Source organism: Xyrauchen texanus, chromosome 3, assembly GCF_025860055.1.
Source record: "Xyrauchen texanus isolate HMW12.3.18 chromosome 3, RBS_HiC_50CHRs, whole genome shotgun sequence".
NCBI lineage: Eukaryota > Metazoa > Chordata > Actinopteri > Cypriniformes > Catostomidae > Xyrauchen > Xyrauchen texanus.
Genome location: NC_068278.1, coordinates 12,635,080 through 12,656,161, shown reverse-complemented (window position 1 = coordinate 12,656,161; position 21,082 = coordinate 12,635,080). Strand labels below are relative to the sequence as shown.

At 36.6% G+C, this 21,082-nt stretch overlaps 2 protein-coding genes across 2 annotated transcripts; one reads left to right on the top strand and one right to left on the bottom strand.

The window, feature by feature from the left end:
• The first annotated feature begins 359 nt into the window (after positions 1–359).
• crfb12 (cytokine receptor family member B12) lies at positions 360–7,719 on the top strand. The gene is made up of 8 exons (XM_052094154.1): positions 360–435; positions 688–822; positions 1,672–1,801; positions 2,281–2,465; positions 2,595–2,746; positions 2,973–3,120; positions 3,226–3,368; positions 4,369–7,719. The coding sequence occupies exons 2-8, from the start codon at positions 762–764 to the stop codon at positions 4,960–4,962; spliced, it is 1,413 nt and encodes a 470-aa protein (XP_051950114.1). The 5' UTR covers positions 360–435; positions 688–761; the 3' UTR covers positions 4,963–7,719.
• Positions 7,720–7,901: 182 nt separating this feature from the next.
• LOC127620855 (BICD family-like cargo adapter 2) lies at positions 7,902–20,195 on the bottom strand. Its single transcript, XM_052094169.1, has 10 exons — positions 20,133–20,195; positions 18,660–19,297; positions 13,844–14,059; positions 13,493–13,609; positions 12,837–12,983; positions 10,163–10,309; positions 9,687–9,761; positions 9,512–9,594; positions 9,170–9,284; positions 7,902–8,296 (listed from the first exon to the last, which is right to left on the bottom strand). The coding sequence occupies exons 2-10, from the start codon at positions 18,918–18,920 to the stop codon at positions 8,114–8,116; spliced, it is 1,344 nt and encodes a 447-aa protein (XP_051950129.1). The 5' UTR covers positions 18,921–19,297; positions 20,133–20,195; the 3' UTR covers positions 7,902–8,113.
• Between the last annotated feature and the right edge of the window lie 887 nt (positions 20,196–21,082).

The window sequence follows — 21,082 nt, the reverse complement described above, 5'->3', positions numbered from 1 at the left end:
GTGATTAATGAAGTAGACAGGTGAGATTCCACCTTACATACTGGAACAACCTGTTTCTGTGTCAAGGTAACAGGGGAGGAACTTCAAACCAAAATACGTCAGTAGATTTGTAAAGAGGTCCGGACATGTTTTATATCTTGTCAGTGGTAGCCTTAAAATATTCTTCTCTCATACTGTGTGTTGTATAATATTTAGACAAAGACATATTTGTTTTTAATTCCTCTTTTAGAAATGGCATTGTGATATATCATGAATTTGACATCCCCTAAAGATGTTTCTTTAAGGAAAAGTGTGATGATTTGTTGCAGTTTTTTGGCAGTTATTTGGCTTTGATCTTTTGTTTAAACACTCAGTCTGCTGCTGGTACATGCAGTGGATCAGCTGCCTTCATTCATGACTTCATTTTTGATATACAAAGAGATGCGGTGCAATGTGGTAAGTATGATTGTAGCTGTTCTGCAATTGTTACATTGGTATTTTACTAAACAGTTATTATATTTATTATTATTGCATTTTATTTTGGAATAATTCTGTCTAATATTGTAATTGTAAAGCTGTTCCCTTTTAATCAAAATCTGATAGCACCAGAATAATAAGTTTCCTTATCAAAATGCTACTATGCAAATTTCTTTGTATATAATTTTCATACCACTGCAAATTATCTGTTTTTGTACTCCACTTTTGAAGGCTAGATTGAAGCTAAACTTCAAAGCGTCAACCATGGTCACCAGTTTAACTGTTTGATATGGTTTGATGACAAAATGACCTGGTTTATAACCTGCATCTTCACATTGCTCCAAATATCTGTGATTCCATCTAAAGGTAGAGTATATGTAATGTTTAATTTGTCATTATATGCATCAGATTGGAAATGATGGGCAGAATAGTAACATTTAACCTCAACTCAAAACTACACCATTCCACATTGGTATTGTATACATAACACACCCTGTTATTGTCAAGATATGTTGACTTATATATAGTTGTGACTTATTGTCAAGATATGTTGACTTATATGTAGTTGTGACTTATTGTCAAAGATATGTTGACTTGGATATAGTTGTGACTTATTGTCAAGATATGTTGACTTGGATATAGTTGTGACTTATTGTCAAGATATGTTGACTTGGATATAGTTGTGACTTATTGTCAAGATATGTTGACTTATATATAGTTGTGACTTATTGTCAAGATATGTTGACTTATATGTAGTTGTGACTTATTGTCAAGATATGTTGACTTGGATATAGTTGTGACTTATTGTCAAGATATGTTGACTTGGATATAGTTGTGACTTATTGTCAAGATATGTTGACTTGGATATAGTTGTGACTTATTGTCAAGATATGTTGACTTGGATATAGTTGTGACTTATTGTCAAGATATGTTGACTTATATATAGTTGTGACTTATTGTCAAGATATGTTGACTTGGATATAGTTGTGACTTATTGTCAAGATATGTTGACTTGGATATAGTTGTGACTTATTGTCAAGATATGTTGACTTATATATAGTTGTGACTTATTGTCAAGATATGTTGACTTGGATATAGTTGTGACTTACAATGTGCTGTGCTTTAAAGAGTATTTGTTTGCATAATTAAATTATTTTACTTTTTTTTTGCAGTGAAAATTACAATGATCTTTCCCCCACCATAATTTATTTTCAGCAATGCTCTCTCCCCCAAATAACTTGAGTGTGGATTTACTGGACTTTAAGGCTACAATTGAATGGCTTCCTGGACAAGAGAACCCACCTGGCACCAGATATACTTTGGAGTTTATACTTGTTAAAAACATGTATGTATATTCATACCAAGAGACTTAACTGATTTCATATATATTATATTATATATATATTATTGTTTATATATATTTATTATATATTAATGTATAATAATATGTTTATATATATTTAATAATATGCTTTTTTATGATTAATGTAGTTTTCAGATACCAGCAACATAGTACAAATTCACTATTCACAGTCAGCTATAATTAACTTCATTTATGAGTAAAGTGTCCAATAACAGGATAGTTACTGAGATTAAGCAAGTAGTATTAGGCTGGTCATGTGATTCTAACATGGCAGTGCCTATGTAGGGACCCTCACCATGTAGAATAAAACAGCTTTTATAAGGTTACTGATATCCCCCCAAATCAGTGCTGAAAATGCAAAAACTTTAGATTCAGTCTGGGCCTGCTTATTGTCAAAACTTTGACTGGTTGCTCCTAAATGAAGAAAGTTTTTTACATTAATGATGAAATTGTTTGGCTAGGTCTGGAAGAAAGTGGAATCAGTCTGCAAACTGCACTGACACAGCCATGTTGAAGTGCGAGTTGACCTTTGACCGGCAACATGACGACCTCTTTGAGAATTACTTTGTGAGGGTCAAGACCACATTTGAAGGAACAAGCTCCAGCTGGACAACTATATCGAAGTCTTTCCAGCCATATGGAGACTGTGAGTTCAAAATATTATGAGATCCCTTCAGAATAAGTCATGTAATTATAAGTAAATATACAGTACATTGAAAATGTATCTAAAATCCATGATCAAGATGAATGATTCTGGAAATGTGTTGTTCCGCAGCTCGTCTGAGTTCCCCAGATGTAAAAGTCTCAATTGACCAACAGTCCATTAACGTTACCTTCAGTCATTGGCTGAAATTAAAACCAGATATTAAACCCCTCCTGAAATTTTACTTATTCCTCTTTGAGAACAATTCTATCGGCGAATCAAAGGTAAAAGATTATGTAATGAGATGTTAATGATATAACCTGATAATTGATTTCCAAATGTGATTTTTGCAGTTTAGTGGGCATTGCTTAATTTTAATTTTAAAACAATTTTCTTCCAAATTGTGCAGAAGGTATATTAAACTTTGTCTTTCGACAATGGAGGTAAAATTAGATGGATTGATTTTGACTTTGCTGCTGACAAAGGATTCATTTTCTTTGTTTTTGGAAGTTTGTAGCAATGACATCGACCTCAAATTCCTTCTACACTTTTCCTGGTGTGCCTTCTGGCAAGAGCTACTGTGTTAACGTTTCTGCCAGTCATCACCAGGCCACACGTAACGAGAACTTCAACACCACCAAATGTATCTTCCTGTCAGGTAGTGGATATATTTTTACTGAGATCTTTTGACTGGGATATACAGGTACAGTATATGTTATAATAGTATGTGTGTGTGTGTTTATATACACATATGTATTTACAGATTCTTCTGGAAGCTCTTCGGTGGTAAAGGTGTACGTTGTGGCAATGCTGCCGATTATGTTTTTAACTGGAATTGTTTTGACGTTCATTTGTCTTAACCACATGAGGCCTAAAACCAAGAATCTCCATCTTCCAAATTCTCTGGTATGTACTGAAATACCATTGAGCTTCATTAAGCTCTGTGTTTTTACTAGTTTATGATGACTTCAGAATTGAAGTTGCACTTATCATATGTTGTATGTAAAAAAGAAAATTTTGAGCATGAGATCTTTGTTTTTCTTTTCATTTATGTTCCATGCATGGCAGAGTGCGTTTTCATAGTGTAAAGGCCTTTTCACACCAAAATGATTACGATTTTGCGAGACGAACCTCTGACGGAAGGTCTATTGATTCACACCGAGTCCGTAAATTGTTTTATGAAAAAGTATTTCATCCCTGTACAGTAGTTTGCGCTGTTGCTATTCTACAAACATTTATACCAGTTTCCTTCCCAAACCTTTAGCTGTTACAGATCATTATATTAAACGCTGTTAAAGCATTTATTTACTTTGGCATATCTGTTTCATTATGTTCTTTCCATGGTGTTGGTGCATGTTGAGGAGTGTATAATCAGTGTTTTTTATGCAAATTTGATGAGTAATGAGCGCTGTCACATATTTATTTGCACTTGCATTTTGTAACGAGTATTTCCCTTAAACCATAATTTTATAATGTCTGGATAATTTGACACAAGGTATAGCGATATAACAGTAGGCTATTGTATAAAATAGGATGCATAATATAAAAAAATTATATAAAAGGAAACACTGCCTCAAGTCCTTTTCTTTATTTGAATTATTGCAATGGAGAAAGTGACCTTTATATTGTCCTTGCAATAAAAATAGCAGTGTGGTTCTGCAATTTGTTTGTCTACTGTAAAACATTGCATGTAACACATTTTTCATGGGATATTTTACTACAAGCGTAGTATTTATAACTTATTGCTGAACCTCGCTGCTATTTTTAATGCCATGAGAATATACAAGAGCATTTTTCCTGTTAAAAAGCTTAACCGGGACAAACAATCACACCGGAAAAATGAACTTGATGTGAAAAGGACTTAACTTCCATTCACGATAATAAAGTGCATACTGTGTCTTTACAGTTCGTCATTCCAGGAACTAAAAGGGTCCTAACACTGAACACTGTGGAATTCCAAACAATTACACTGACATTGCAGAAGGTTGTTATGAACACAGAGGACTGTGTTTCTGCATTTAAGGAGGACAGCTCTATTTTTTATCACCAGAGAGAAGGCATTACTAAAGTTATAATTTACCCACTGTCCATCGTCAATCAAGAACCTTTTATCTACCTACCCAGTCCAGATGAGGAGGACAAGAATTTACGTCAGCATTTACTAAAGTACAGCCTAGCTACTGATATGGGAAAGATTGAAGAAAATGTCATATCTGATAAATATGATGACAATATTTCTTCAACCTCTAACCTTTTGAGATTTACCTTGCCTGACTTCCCACAAACGATTACTGTGAACAAGCTTCTGAAGTCAGAAATGGATAGAGATCGTGTAGAGGACATGATGATGGAGAATGAGACTTGTCCTCAGTCATCAGGCTATCCCTGTAGAGTAATGTATCTTGTGGAGGATGAGGAGGATGTGGAGGATGACTTCCTGTTGCCCAATTCTTTCTCAGACAGTGGATATGAACCAAGGCCAGATCTAAATTTGTTATAAAAACTGGAGACATTCAGTGACCTTTAGATAAGAAGGCAGACAGTGATCTGAAATGAATGGGTCATCTTATTCCATATATCTGAACTGAATGTTAAAAGACCCTTGAGGGGGATCTAAGTATCCTGAATCAGTACTTCGGAAGGTGGAGCTTGCAACCCAGTAAAATAAGACTAAAACATGTGTCTTACACCTGAGCAACCAAAGTGAAAATTTGAAATTTGTTGACAAAGAGGTTCAGTGTGTAAATCGTACATATTATCTGAGCATCTCACTGCATTGGACACTGACATACTGTACAAACAAGATGTGGAGAAGAGCACCAAGAAAGTAAATTCCAACGTCAACTTTGTGAGGAAACTTGCCGAAAAACCAGTAGGGGAGCTAACGAACAGACTACACACACTGCAACATTGACCCTTGCCTGCTCAGATAGCACAAATACCAAAGTAGATGTCAACTGAAGGAGCATTCGGGTAAACCGAGCTACCTTGTTTCCCACTGCTTGCCAACTTTGTTCCACTTAACATCAGCCATGCACGTTTTCACTATCGGGCCAGTGCGAGACAGGGCTATCAACTGGTCAGCCGGAGCAAATAGCCTCGGGCCTCGAGCAGCGAGACCAAAATCGATATGCATTCCCACCGTCGGGCCAATGGCCCTGCAGGGTTGCCTTAATACACCACCCTGGTGCCAACGTCACACACACCGCCCATTTTACAAACAAGAGGGAAGCTCAAGGTGAAGTATCAGACTCTGGAGACTAACTTGTCCTTAAAATGAACACGGTTTGTTGCCTTATTTTGGTCTTAGCTTGGTGGGAAGTTAGACCTGACTCCGCCTTTGACATTGAACCTGCCTCAATCCCCAGTTGGCCTTCTTTGGCCCAAGGGTAATCGGCAGGCCAAAGGCACTTTGCCATTAGCGCCGAGCAGACACGATGAAGCACGGCTATTTTTTTAGACATAAAGTTGCAGCCATACATTACCTTGAGAGCTGTCGTTGACACAAGAACTCTTGCCCTTCCAGATATTTTCAAATTTGGAACTTCTTCCTACACCTTTTTTGACACTCAGCCCAGCCAGTGGTCTGGTAGAAAGGTGTAGAGAAGTTTTTTTTTATCTCAACCTTGCTGGTTAATTGCCACCTTTTCGCTGATTTAGCATACAGATTGCTCGGCTTCGAGCTGAGGCTCTGAGAGTGGGTCATGTTGAACAGGCCTACCTCATTCATAAGTTGACAGTTGCAATGTCTTAATGTCATTACGTTAGATACAAAACATCAAAGCAAATAAAAGATATATGTATGATCTCAGAACTAATTAAAATTTTCTGTGCTATTTATGTATTTACTTCTAACCGTATGGTGTTAAAATTATTTTTTGTGGATATATGAAGTTGTTTCATCTCATTAACTATGGTCCTATACATTTTGACAACCAGAAAGTTTCCAAATACTTTGTCTTAATTTTTAGCAGTACACCAATGGATTTTATCCATTATTTCAAACCTAACAAACTAGAGGAAGACCGATATATCTGCTTTGCAGATTAATCTGCTGATAGTTGCTTTTTGGAACTATAGAGTTATGTGCAAAAATCTATGCTGATAGTTGCACATTTATGTTGCTCTGTGGCCAGTACTGGGAGAATCTACTGTTAAAATGTCTTGATTCTGCAGTATAACAGCGGCCTCTAGGGATGAAATTAAAACAATCACTAACACCTTTTTACATTTAACTTTCATCATTGACAATATTCATCCATATTTTTCTCTTCACTTCAATGCATATTTGATTAGATAATCATGTGTTCTTAATTGAAGCAAGGATATGCAAAGACCAATGCAACAATATGGAAATGTACCCCTGTCAGCACATACATCAGGTCTCCAACTTCATATCTTGTGAATAATAACCTTATTCCTCATTAAACCTCATCTGGTGAAATATAAAAGTGTTTATATACACATACACATTACTACTTTCTGGTGAATATATAGACTATAAAAAACAAATACAATTATTGTGACAAAGGCAAATCCCTGTCATTGCAAAATAAGAGCCCTTTATATGTTTTGGGATTGTTTACAGTTAAAGGTCCCCACATTATGCACCATATTGTATTTTTGTTTTTGTTATTATTGGGGTTTTGGTTGAACAATAAACTTCATATGGGATTTTATTCATTTTGGACTTTTAAAAATATCTGCCATTTCAGTTATCAGACTTTTCCATCACTTTGGTTATCAGTATTGACAAAACCTCTATAACAAACTTGTTTTTGTGAGAAGTGTGTTTGTACTATAAATCTATAAAATCAATGCCAAAATAATTGTTGTATGATGCAAAAACATTCATACAATTTTAAGTGTTGCTTAAGTGTCCAAATACATGAGCTCACTGTATAGAAGATGAGTGTTACAAAAGGATAGATTTATCAAAGCCTTTGGAAAAAAATACAATTCTGATATACAGTTGTAATGATCTGGGTATTGTGGGGAAAAGCATGTGCAAAGCACACCTATTCATTTCCTAAAACTTTTTTTTTATTTATTATGTACAATTGTTCTCGGTCCATTTAGTTTGCATTCTACTGCAATATGTATATACTGTACATGAACGTATTTTTGAACACACTGTATACGTGTTCTTTGTAAAGTATTCAACACTGTTTTAAAAAGGGTTATGTAAATAAAATGTATTACTATGGGCCATTGTGCTCATGGGTATGCAGATTCGACTTAGTCATGTGTATAAAATGCTGTGTTAAATCGAACAAGAGAGCATAAAGGTTTTAAGTTACACTAAACGCTACTGATTGTTATACAAAATAATGCCTTACTGAATGTTGCCTTTAATGGAGTCAGCACATGGTGCCAAGGTATGGTTAAAAGATTATTATAAGTAAAAAATAAAAAGATCCATAAATGCGATACATTTATTTGTATATGATTTGAGCATTTTCTTGAAAATAAATATTGAGAAACATACATACACAATAATGCCAAAGTGGTGCAAATTTCAGTGATTTGGAACGAGTTATATGTGCTTGGATCAACAGGAGAGTGAGTGAATAATTACAGATTGTTCCTTTTGGTGTGAACGATTCCCGTTCACCACTGTCAATCTCTACTGTACTGTTTTCAGTCTATTGTCAGTCTCCCCCAAATAGCGAAGAGAAAAACCCTTTCCTTCCATCTTCCCCACGTACACGTAGTGATCTGGAGGTGCGGGAGCCTCTTTGAAAACCTGCCCCTTCCTTGTCCTTTTCCTTATCCATGTCCCTGTCTTGTTGTTGGAGTTGAACTTGCTGACAGATCACAAGACGCATGTCCTCCTGGAACAGTAATTCGGTGATCAATACAAGGGAAAAAAAACTAGATTTTTCCAAGTGTCCAAAAACATCCCCAAACAAATAAAACATAAAAATTGTACATAAGAAATAATTACACATGCAAACACAACAATGACTAAAGGTCACTGATTTTAGTAATGAGATTATGCAGAATGAGTTTCATTCTGTGCCATTAGAGTCATCATTGAGTAATATACTTGGCACCATCTCCTAGTGGACATATGTAATTACAGTGATTGATTACATGACTCTCTGCCTAAATATAGAGGACTATCCCCACTGGTTGGAGTAATCTGAACCCATTCTGACTCGTTCCATGATACTACAGCATTTCCGATGATGCCATCTGATCCAGGAAAGCTAACGTGTTTGTAGCCAGATAGCAATATATCAGATAGCAAAATGCTGTGTGCACATTGTGCGGGTTATCTAATGATCTATGTATCCGATTACTCTGTGTTTGGGCTCTTTTTAAGTAATACTATATGATATTGCATGTTCTGTTTATTTTATTTATATTTTATTTAAGTTATAAACCAAAATGAGGCATATAAGCAACACCTGTTCACATGAAACATGAATGTCAAAAGACATTTACTTAGCTATTACTTACTATAGTTTTTGTCTGTGAGTAAAACAAATAGGGTGGTTGTATTCTAACCTTTGAGAGCTTTCCAACAACATATGACACATGGCTATTTGATGATAATGACATTTTTACTGATTACAATAATATGTGCAGTGCACAATATTTTATAAATGATCAAACGGAACTTGAATTGTCTGCAAATTAATAAACTTGAACAATTTATGTCAAAACTGTATTATGAATAAACATGCCAATCAGTTACTAACCTGCCAAGACTCGACTTCCTGAGATAGTGCTACCTTGTGTTTGATGGTGTTCAAAAGCTGCTGATTAAGTGTGTCTCGTTCTTGCCGGGCTAAAATAATCTCCTCCTCCAAGGCACTATGTTAGCAACAAATTAAGAGAGAAGAGGAAATCATTGTGGAAGTCAGATACCACTTATGCAAGATCTATTATGCATGTTACGGATCATAGCAGATCCTTAGATTATCACTTTATCACTGGCATTAAAGATGACACATTGAAAACAAAGCAACAAAACATTTCATGAAGCAATGTATAAGAATGGGGAGTATGACAGATTGCCGTTACGTTGATCCAGTTCTCACCTGTAGGTAGGTTTACCGGGACGGTTACGAAATGGCTTCAACTCCTCCCTCAACACCTCTAATTCTGTTTCACTGGACTGTAGCTGGTGAAAGACAAAACATTACCTTAGATGTCTGTCCACATGCTATTGTGAGGTCATATTTGATGTCTTCATATAAAGAGATGAGGACTAACCTCTTGCTGTAACCTTTGAATCTCCTCCTCTTTTTCTTGCAGAATGGCTGAATGGGCCAAAATGGATTCTTTGGCCTGTTGGAGAGTAAATATAAAGTCATATGGGTTTGTAGCAACATGGGATTGAGTACATTGTGACAGAATTTTAATGATGGGGTAAAATACAGTTTTCTTTAAAGGAGAGCTGGGCTAAGAGAGAAACAAGCACTTTTATTGGCCAACACATAAATCTAAAGACTCACAAAAATCAATTATGTAAACAGGACACTTTAAGTGTAGATTTTTCATTTTCAGCTGATTTGAAGAACCAGCATGCACACTTTTGGCCATATAGAGTATGCTGGTAATGTTTTTCAAGCTTGTAATCCTAAATCTAGTACAAAAATCCATAAACCTAAATCCAACCATAAAATCTGAAAATCTCTTTGGTTGATAATAATGTTTCAGGATATAGCCACTACAAGTATAAGAGCTACCTGAGATTGCTGGATCTCACTCTGTAGTGACATAGGGAAGCAGGTAGCCTCGCTTGGGCTGGCCTCTTCTCCAAGGGCTTCAACCCTTTGCTGCAGGGTCCGGTTGACTGTGCGCAGCTGAAACACTATGCTGTGCTCCTGCTCCAGCTGTGAAAGAGCCAGAGACAGCCACACTGAAACTCTACAAGGGTGAAAGTTGTCTGAGGATACGGCTGACCAGACGTCAAAGCCATGCCATGAAACCTCTCATTTGGCATTCCAACTATCCTAAAAAAGTATGTGGAATTACAATTTGGGTGTCCCTATTGTATGCCAAAGGTACCTGGACTGAATACTATTTTCTGTGGATTTTCATATGCTGTGCATCTGTGTATGCTTTTTCGGCTAATATTTTCCTAAAAAAAATCCTTTGTGCAACAGAAGAGGAGTTTGTGATAGTTCAATTGTTGATCAATTGTTATCATAACTTAAAATGTAGAGTTAGAATAATTGCCCTGGACTGATATTGTTGAGATAACAATTATTTTAAGGTTTTGTTGGTTGAACTTGTGATAAGTTATTAAACTTAAACTCAAGAAAATGTATTTGGATTCCCAGCATGCTCTGAGGCATTAAAAAATTATGCAAATTGCTGTGTAATTCTTTTACTGTTTGCTGCTTTTATTTATGCTGTTGGTTGTTGTTAGTTCACACTTTAATTTATTTGTCATGTAGCAATAATTCAAAGCTCATCTTTTCACTCAATGACGTGTTTGATGATTGTCACCATCACTGTGATTTGCATGTCTCCATGACAAGATTAAGCTACAACATTACCGAGATATCAGATGTTGCTCTCTGATCAACAACTGTCCATTTACCATTAAATGGGTGTTTATTTTACCTCTGACACTGGGATAATGATGGGCAATATCACTTATTTACTTTTTGATGTGATGCCTTAGATACCTACATTAGATACCTCTAATGAATTACATTTATAAGAATTCTTTGGATAAAATTATTAACTTAAATGATTAAGTTATTAAATTATTACCCAAATATATAAAATTAACCATAGATATTATTATATGGCTACTATAACACAAACCATATTACCATATGGATACTACAGGAATGCTGTAGTAAAACCATGGGTTTACAATATTACATAATACAATATTACTACATTAAATCCACGGATAGTTTTCATAAGGGTATCAAGTTTTTTAACGAGGATTAAAGATCATAGCCAATGTTTTAACACCTGAATTTAAATAAACCTGTAAAAATGGACAAACAAGCCCATCATAGTACATGTCATGTCTAAAATTGTCATTAATTGGGGTGAATAACTCCAGATGCTATCATTACCTCAGGAAAGCACTGCTCCTTCTTTGAACGAGCACTATGACTGAAAGTGTGAGCACTGTCTGACTGCTGGTGTGTTTTAGCATTTCTGCACGTCACGATGAGCGGAAGAAAAAATAGTCCCGGTGCCATGCAACACTTCGCTCATATAATTAGTATTTTCCAAATCGAAGCTTATGAGAAGCATTAATATTCATGTTATCTAAATAATAAGATCACTAGTTAAAAAAACCTTTCATATATTTTAATGTGAGGATCGATATGCTTGATACCGCGTCAGTATCGGAAGTATCGATACTTTAGTATCGATCCGCACATCCCTACACTGGGATAGCTCAAACTACTTCTAAATTATAATATTAGTTATCGAACTTCTTTATTTTATTTAAATTAGAATGAAAATGATTGAACTTAAAAAGTTAAGTTTACTTAAAGAGAAATTGAGCTAATTTAAGAAGTTATATTGATTTAAGTCAACTTTATGTTGTGTAATATAGCACACCTCCTATGTGCAGGTTAAACAACGTTCTCTCTTAAGTTGACAAAACGTAACTTAAGGCAGCACAAACACTTTCAAGATGTTTTCAGTGCATGAGACCAGGGCCCAGAAATGTTTGAAAGCAGTAGAAACTAACATCATAAAAACAACTGAAAGCCGCCAATAAGATGCTCCATGAACATACATGCATAAATACATACCATACATAAACATATTGTAATGTACGTTTGGAGCATTTACTGCATGTCAAATCTGTCAATTTTACATCAGTAAGTTAGTAAAAGATTGATTACTGATGATAAAATAACTGTTGGGTCGAAATGTGCAATTTGTGACTGTTAAATTTGTGATTTAACAAGCCGGGTCAAGTGCTGGGAGAGCATCTTAAACCAGATAAGACCGGCCAACCAGCTTGCCTAAGCTGGTTTAAGCAGTTTTTTTTTTCAGCATGGAGACAACTTACACTAGCAAATTATAATATGCACTCAACAAATGGGTTTGTGGTGCCAAGATGCAATTTACTGACTTGTATGTCCCAATATTAGCTACTGTTCTGTCCTAATACGTACATAAAAGTGTGTATTTTCTATTTCGGTAAATAGATACTTTTAGTTTGTAGTAGAAATATGCATTTTGGGACTGATACAGCTTCACGCTCAGGCCAAAAGTCTCAAACATCTGTTTTTATGTTGAATGTATAAAGCAAATTCAAAACATATTTGGCATTTGTACAACACATCTACCCTACCCACAGATTTCCCCTCTCTCCTCCTCTGCCAATCCACTATTCTCCCCCAAATTACAACAACAGATCACTTTACTCACCTCATTTTCTTTTTCTTTCATGCTGGTCTGCAACTCCAACACCCGCTCTCTCAGTCCCTCACTCTCAGATCTAAGGCGGACATTTTCATCCTGAGCTGACTTGAGTCGTTCGTCCATATGAGCACAGCGCGCCTTCATAACCCTGTTCTATGATACAAGAATACTAGTGAAAAAACCTAATGGACAAAATCATCAACATATGTAGTATTATGTAGTTCAAACTGAACTGTGCTACACAACGCTGATGAGTCGAACTCTGATTGGTAGCTGAACAATTCCAAAAATTATAAAAAGGAAAAACAAATGAACATGAAAGGGGTGGGAGACGTCTGAATTATGCAGAAATTTGTAGAGATATTTTGTCATCATTTTGTGGATGCTTTTGACTTTTTCCGCATTTCCTGTGCTGATTTTGGGGGGAAATTTGTGGAATTCTGCTGAATGGATGGTGTTAAACTGAGCTGAGAGTACTAAAAACAAATGGGTAGAGGATGTTTAGAACTTTGAGACACATTTCAGTTTTGTAGAAATTGTGGCCTAGGTTATTATTTCAATGCAACCCTTGACTTTTAAGTGTCTTGATAGATTGATGAGATCACTAATGCCCAAAATGCTTTGGACCACTACTTCTGTGTCTTTACGTGGCTAATTTATACCTCTGCTTGCAGACTGTCCAGTCTAGCAGAGCTTATGGATTTACTGAAACTCGTATCCTCCATTTCTTCCCTCAGAGCACGAAGTTCAGTTCGCAAAGTATGCTCTAGAGAAACTGCCTGAAAGAGAAAAAGCGAGAGAGCGAGAAAAGTATTAGATATAATCAAACATCTTTTTTTAAGACAGCTTGAAACACTACACCTAAACCTGATCTTTTGCATTCCAGACACATATGCTATCTGAATCATTCTTATTGCGTCACTAAACACATTACCTAATACAGTCAGATACTGTAAATCAGAAAATATTTACATAAACGTTTTGGGAATTAACAAAGGCTTCTGACTGGTCACCTCTGCTAGCTGTTCCACAAGTTTCTGGTTGTGATCGGACAGCTGAACGAGTTGTTCGTTCTCCTCACGACGCCGGTCTCGACCCTGAACGTGCTTCTGTTCCAGCTGCTCACGCAACACTGTAATGTCAGCCTGTAATTCAGCTTCCCGCTGACTAGCCTCGAGGTCCCGCACCTCCAGACGTCTCTGCAACATGTGCTTCTCCTGCTGCGCAGTCTGTTATTCAAACACACACACACACTTTGTATATTGCTAAATAACATCTGCAAGTCAGATTCATGATCTCCACGTCAATGTTTTTCTGAATATGTCTTTAGGTCCACCAAATAATAATAGTAGTGTAGGAGCAGGTGTCAACGTGTGTCTGTAATTCACACAGGCCTCTTTTAAAGGAAATGAATTGTTCATTTTAGAACCGGATGTACCCAAACAAGCTTTTAATGCTGAAAGTGTTCTTTATATGATTTCTTTACTCCTGCAGTTCTGTTCTTTATGGAACCTAAAACACATTAAAAAAATATATATTTTAAATTTTCTACCCAATTTGGAATGCCCTATTCCCAATGTGCTCCAAGTCCTCATGGTGGTGTAGTGACTCGCCATAATTTCAGTTGCCTCCACGACTGAGACCGTCAATCCGCGCATTTTAGCATGTGGCTTGTTGAGCACGTTACCGTGGATACATAGTGGGTGTGGAGGCTTCACGCTATTTCCCGGGGTATCCACGCATAACTCGCCACACACCCCACCGAGAACCACACATTATAGTGACCACACGGTGGTTACCCCATGTGACTCTACCCTCCCTAGCAACCAGGCTAATTTGGTTGCTTGGGAGACTTGACTGGAGTCAGTCAGCATGCCCTGGATTCGAACCCACGACTCCAGGGGTGGTATTCAGTGTATTTACACGCGGAGCTAATTTTTGTGTTTCTGATAATGTATTAAATGTGGGGAGATTTTTTATATTTAAATTAGTGCTGTCAGTCGTTTAAAAAAATTTAATCACGATTAAATCACATCATTTTTCATAGTCAATCACGATTAATCGCAGATTTGAAAGTGCTGAATTTGACTCTATATAAACTTATTTCAAAGTATAAAGATAGAAATGCACTAAAATAGCACCACTTCAAGTAACACTAAACATTTCACAAAATCTAACTGCCAATTGCCGTAAAAAGTAAATCGCCACTTTGAACTCCACATGAAAAGTGCTGCGGTCAACGACGTCTCATTCTGCGCTTTCGTAATAGTTAAGACTTGACATGCTTCTGTGGTAATTAAAAAGCACCTTACATAGGCTGAAATATACTTGCTTTTGGTCACAAGTCCCATTTGGGCTTGCTTTGGAAAAGACCTCTTAATGCCTTTTGTATGTACATCGCTGTTGTGTGCATGTTGTGAAGTGTGCATCCATGTAATGACTCTGGGCGGACACATCGACACATTACAAAGGTGTTCCTTCCAACCACAGTTAAAGCTGGTTTATGCTTTATTCGTGGTAAATGCGTTAATTGCGATTTAGAAAAATGAAAGCATTAAACTTTAACTGCATGCATTAACGCGTTCATTTTGACAACTCTAATTAAAATGTTATATTTAATTTAATAATTAAATACTTTACTATAATCATTTAAAAAATGTGTTTATTTGTTTGGTTGTGATAACATATGGAGTGTGTCATGACAGGAAATGTATGTACCTCTCATGCTTGAGGAGGTGTTTTTTCTTTGTTAGAAAAATAAATAATTCTTGCAATACAAAGTCTTGCGATAACAATATAATCTTTCCCGGTGGGATTGGAAATCATTTCCAACATTTCAGAGTTTTTCCATACTTTTCAGTAGTAACTTTAGTGCGATAATTCTCAGCATTTAGTCCACATCAGCTGAAAAGTTTAAATATCTTTAACATTTTGATACAGTTGTGGTTGTATAAGAAGTACTAGTTATTATGCTGTGTTCATGTCATGTAGGAATTAGGGAACAATGGGCACACCTTAAAAGGCACACCTTCAAGGAAAATGAGCTTTTTTCTGGTCACAAAGTGTATCAACATTGAAAAAAAATACAACTCTTTTTGTTGAATACTGATGGATGGAGCAATATATGTGTGAAAAGAAATAATAATGAGGAAGCCTTTTACCCCACATCTGGCCCACTTTCTGTTCATTTCAATCACATTTGACCTCTCATAGCATTGAGTATTCTTTAAACAAATTAATCTCTATTGTGATTGGATCAATCAATTTGAGCCCACGTTGAAAATGTTTTCATAAAAATCTATTCGTTCAGTGTGTTGTATGGAGGTCTTTAGCTCCTGCCACAGGGGGGCTTTTTACCCCAAATTATATGCTTTTAATTTCCTTGTTGGACAGTTATTGGAATTCTTCTGATTTAATCACCTTGAACAAAACTGAAATCAACAAATAACTATTTTGTCTCAAAATACATAATTTCAGGGATTCTCATTAGCTATATACATTTTCAAGGTTTTAAATTATTAAATATTAGATTGTTACCTCAAAATCAAACTTTAAACTTTGCATGCAATGATCTCATGAATCAGGAATATTTTGCAGTGTATAATGACAATCAGGTTTAGGAAAGTACTGTGGTAGTTTTTGATGCTATTAGTGTTTGGGGAGAAAATCAAATCAAATATGCCTTTTAACTTGGAGGGCATTTAGCCCCGTTGAATCCTACTGTAATTACGAGGTAGCAATTCGGAGATTCTAATTGGAGCGGATCAAGTCCTTGGACCTCGGAAGTTACAGTGAGGGAAATAAGAATTTGATTCCCTGCTGATATTGTACATTTGCCCACTGACAAACAAATGATCAGTCTATAATTGTAATGGTAGGTTAATTTGAACAGTGAGAGACAGAATAACAACAACAAAATCCAGAAAAACGCATGTCAAAAATGTTATAAATTGAATTGCATTTTAATAAGGGAAATTAGTATTCAACCCCTCTGCAAAACATGATTTAGCACTTGGTGGCAAAACTCTTGTTGGCAATCACAGAGGTCAGACGTTGCTTGTAGTTTGCCACCAGGTTTGCAGACATCTCAGGAGGGATTTTGTCCCACTCCCCTTTGCAGATATTCTCCAAGTCATTAATGTTTTGAGGCTGACGTTTGGCAACTTGAACCTTCAGCTCCCTCCACAGATTTTCTATGGGATTAAGGTCTGGAGACTGGCTAGGCCACTCCAGGACCTTAATGTGCTGCTTCTTGAGCCACGCCTTTGTTGCCTTGGACATGTGTTTTGGGTCGTTGTCATGCTGGATTACCCATCCACGACCCATTTTCAATGCCCTGGCTGAGGGAAGGAGGTTCTCACCCAAGATTTGATGGTACATGCCCCATCCATCATCCCTTTGATGCGGTGAAGTTGTCCTGTCCCCTTAGCAGAAAAACACCCCCAAAGCATAATGTTTCCACCTCCATGTTTGACGGTGGGATGGTGTTCTTGGGATCATTGGCAGCATTCCTCCTCTTCCAAACATAGCGAGTTGAGTTGATGACAAAGAGCTTGATTTTGGTCTCATCTGTCCACAACACTTTCACCCAGTTCTCCTCTGAATCATTCAGATGTTCATTGGCAAACTTCAGACGGGCCTGTACATGTGCTTTCTTGAGCAGGGGGACCTTGCGGGTACTGTAGGATTTCAGTCCTTCACGGCGTAGTGTGTTACCAATTGTTTTCTTGGTGACTATGGTCCCAGCTGCCTTGAGATCATTGACAAGATCCTCTCGTGTAGTTCTGGGCTGATTCCTCACCGTTCTCATGATCATTGCAACTCCACGTGGTGAGATCTTGCATGGAGCCCCAGACCGAGTTGGCAGTTCTTTTGTGTTTCTTCCATTTGCGAATAATCGCACCAACTGTTGTCACCTTCTCACCAAGCTGCTTGGCGATGGTCTTGTAGCCCATTCCAGCCTTGTGTAGATCTACAATCTTGTCCCTGACATCCTTGGGCAGCTCTTTGGTCTTGGCCATGGTAGAGAGTTGGAATCTGATTGATTGATCGCTTCTGTGAACAGGTGTCATTTATACAGGTAACAAACTGAGATTAGGAGCAGTCCCTTTAAGAGCGTGCTCCTAATCTCAGCTCGTTACCTGTATAAAAGACACCTGGGAGCCAGAAATCTCTGATTGAGAGGGGGTTGAATACTTATTTCCCTCATTAAAATACAATTCAATTTATAACATTTTTGACATGCGCTTTTCTGGATTTGTCAGTGTAATTCTGTCTCTCACTGTTCAAATTAACCTACCATTAAAATTATAGACAGATCATTTCTTTGTCAGTGGGCAAACATACAAAATCAGCAAGGGATCAAATAATTTTTTTTTACCCACACTGTATTTGTTTTTATTGAAACACTCAAAAGGAAAAACAACATTTGTTGTTGATAACAGAGAATATTTATCAGTACATTAACTCATTAATTCATCACCTACAGTATATGTTTGTGCAATATGTTCAAGAACAAAATAACCGCACCAATGCCAACAATGGCATTATAAAATGGCAAATCAAACAGAAATATGTGTTCATGTTGAAGCCGTAGCCATATTTATTCTTACATGACGTCTAGACTGTCAGGTTGAAGTTTTCATAACATGTGTTTTTGTGATAATGAGTTCTACAAATACACAAGCACTTCGTTGTCAGAATTTCGTAAACACGGTAATTTGATGTGAATGCACAATTAATTACATTCATATTATTTGAAAATACAAGTTCATAAATACATAAAACACCTTTTACAGTGTGTAAAAATGTTTGTTTTTTGCATCATACCTCAATTTCCCTCTCCATCTGCTCCAGTTGGCCAGCCAGCTCCTCGTTCTTCTCCAGCAAAGCTTGGCCTACCTCTGCAGCCAGGATCAGGTCTTTTTCCAGCAGTGTAGGGCTGCTGTCATCCTGAGGTGAAGCCAGAAGATCATCTGCTCCCATTGAAGGAGCCATGATCCGATGACTGGAAGAGTTTGATGAAGAGAAGGAAAAGAAAGAATCCTCCAGTATGGGAGAGGGTAAGTTCTCTTTCTTGGATGAGAACATTGGTTTACCCTGGTGTTCCCGGCTGAGATACAGTCCCAGTGACCTTCCTGATAGCTACAGGTTGTGTCACTGTCAAAAGTTGCTTACCTGCATCTCTAATTACTTATAGCACGATTTATAGTCTTCTAGCCTCTAGTCTGGATTCTCCTTATGGTTAACAGGAAAACAAATGTGGTTACACAGAACCTGAAATGCTCTTTCTACATTCTCATTAGCATTGAATCAGTTGGCTTTGTTTATCCCACAAACACTGTTCAACCCAAAGGGTTTGTCACATATAGGGTGGAACTTGAAGTGTATAAAGGTTGAAACTTCTTCCAAGGGTGGAATCGTCAATTGGCATACTGCTTTACCTTGAACCTTGGTAGTAAATCTTCCTGTGGATAAAAATAACATGTCAGAACAGGTATTCATTGTTTTGGCACTCGCCCTCACAAATTCATGAAAGGAACACTGACAATATCTAATCCTCCAGACAATAGTGAAGATCTTAGATTTCCTCTCTACTGTATCGTGTCCTCAAAAACAAGGCCAGAAATCACAGAGCGACACTTTATCCTGGCATTGCCTTGGAGCATTCCTATTGTGGTCAATGGGCTTGATTTGCAGACATGACCAACATAGAGTTTTAGTGTTTCGCCCACATTCCAGTAGTCATTTAAGACTCCTCAGTGGCCAGGTGACTACTCCCCACATAATGGGCCAAACAGGTTTTAAAGGACACAGATTGTTAACTGAGACAGAGGTGGATCTGACCTCACTACCACTGAAACTAAAACGTGGCAGATAATCCACAAACAGTCTATTGAGTACAGCTGAACAGTGTTTTCCTGGAATAAATCAGTCTGCTTCCCTGTCTGTGGCTTTTAATGGAGAAGCAGAGGCATTCCATCATTAAATATATAAATGGATGTCATGTAAAGTAGATCACTCATCTGATTAAGTGCTTATTCTAAGATATTAAGTAGGCTGTTTATTCTAAGATGATGTGATATTCTACAACTGTTAAAAACATTTAAATGGCCTAATGTTTACATCAAAAAACAAGTCATTCATGCATTACTCCTAGTAAAACCTCAATTAAACTAAGTCAGAACTGTAAACTTGTTATATTCAAAAGTATAATTATGTATCTCGGTAAGAAAGCGCCTACTAGAGATATACATGTCCCTAATGATATTTTTATACTAGCATCGCTTTGTTTTTTCCTACCTGAGAAGTTCCTGTTCCAAACATGGCATGGAAAGTGACAGGGAGGTACGACTTGTTTCCTTGGAAGCGCTGCAGTAAAGCTGTTTAAGCCACACCTCCTAATTGCGTCATCAGATGAATGGGAGAGGCCGGGCACAGGTGAGGTCATTTCGAACTACGTTTTATCAAACTTGCAATGCACTACTTTGATGTATGAGTCTTTTGGACCACCTCTTTTATGATTGATCTGAAAATTACATCCTTGATATATATATATATATATATATATATATATATATATATATATATATATATAGGATATACTTTTCAGATATTATATATACAGGGTTTGGAGGGACAAGATACATCAAATTGACCTTGTTTTAAGGATATTTAGATATTTTTACCGGAAAACAATACAAAAATATATATTATCAAGAATACGATTTTTGTTCTAATATCAAAGGTCTTACTAGAAAAAAGAAATTATGATCCAATGTGAATTTTCTTGATAAGAAAATATGTTCATATGAAATGGCTAGAAATAGCATTTTAGCTTAGCATAAAGCTGACAATTTACACAAGATTTCAATTTCTTCTGCTCCAAACTTACTTCAAACTTACTTCTCTGTCTGCTCGTTTGAATGTAACACATCATAAGAAAGTGTTTCACCGCTGTTCAAATGCACTTTGGATCGCATCATTTATATGTATAAATGTTTTACATCTGAAAGGACCAAATATTAAATGAAACAAATGACAACAAAATGCAAAGTAATCTCTTCAGTAATCAAAATACTTTTTGAATGTAACTGTATTCTAATGACCGATGATTTAAATTGTAACTGTAGTGGAATACAGTTACTTATATTTTGTATTTTAAATATACGTAATCCTGTTACATGTATTTCGTTACTCCCCAATCCTGTATATATATATATATACATATGTATACACACTGCCGTTCAAAA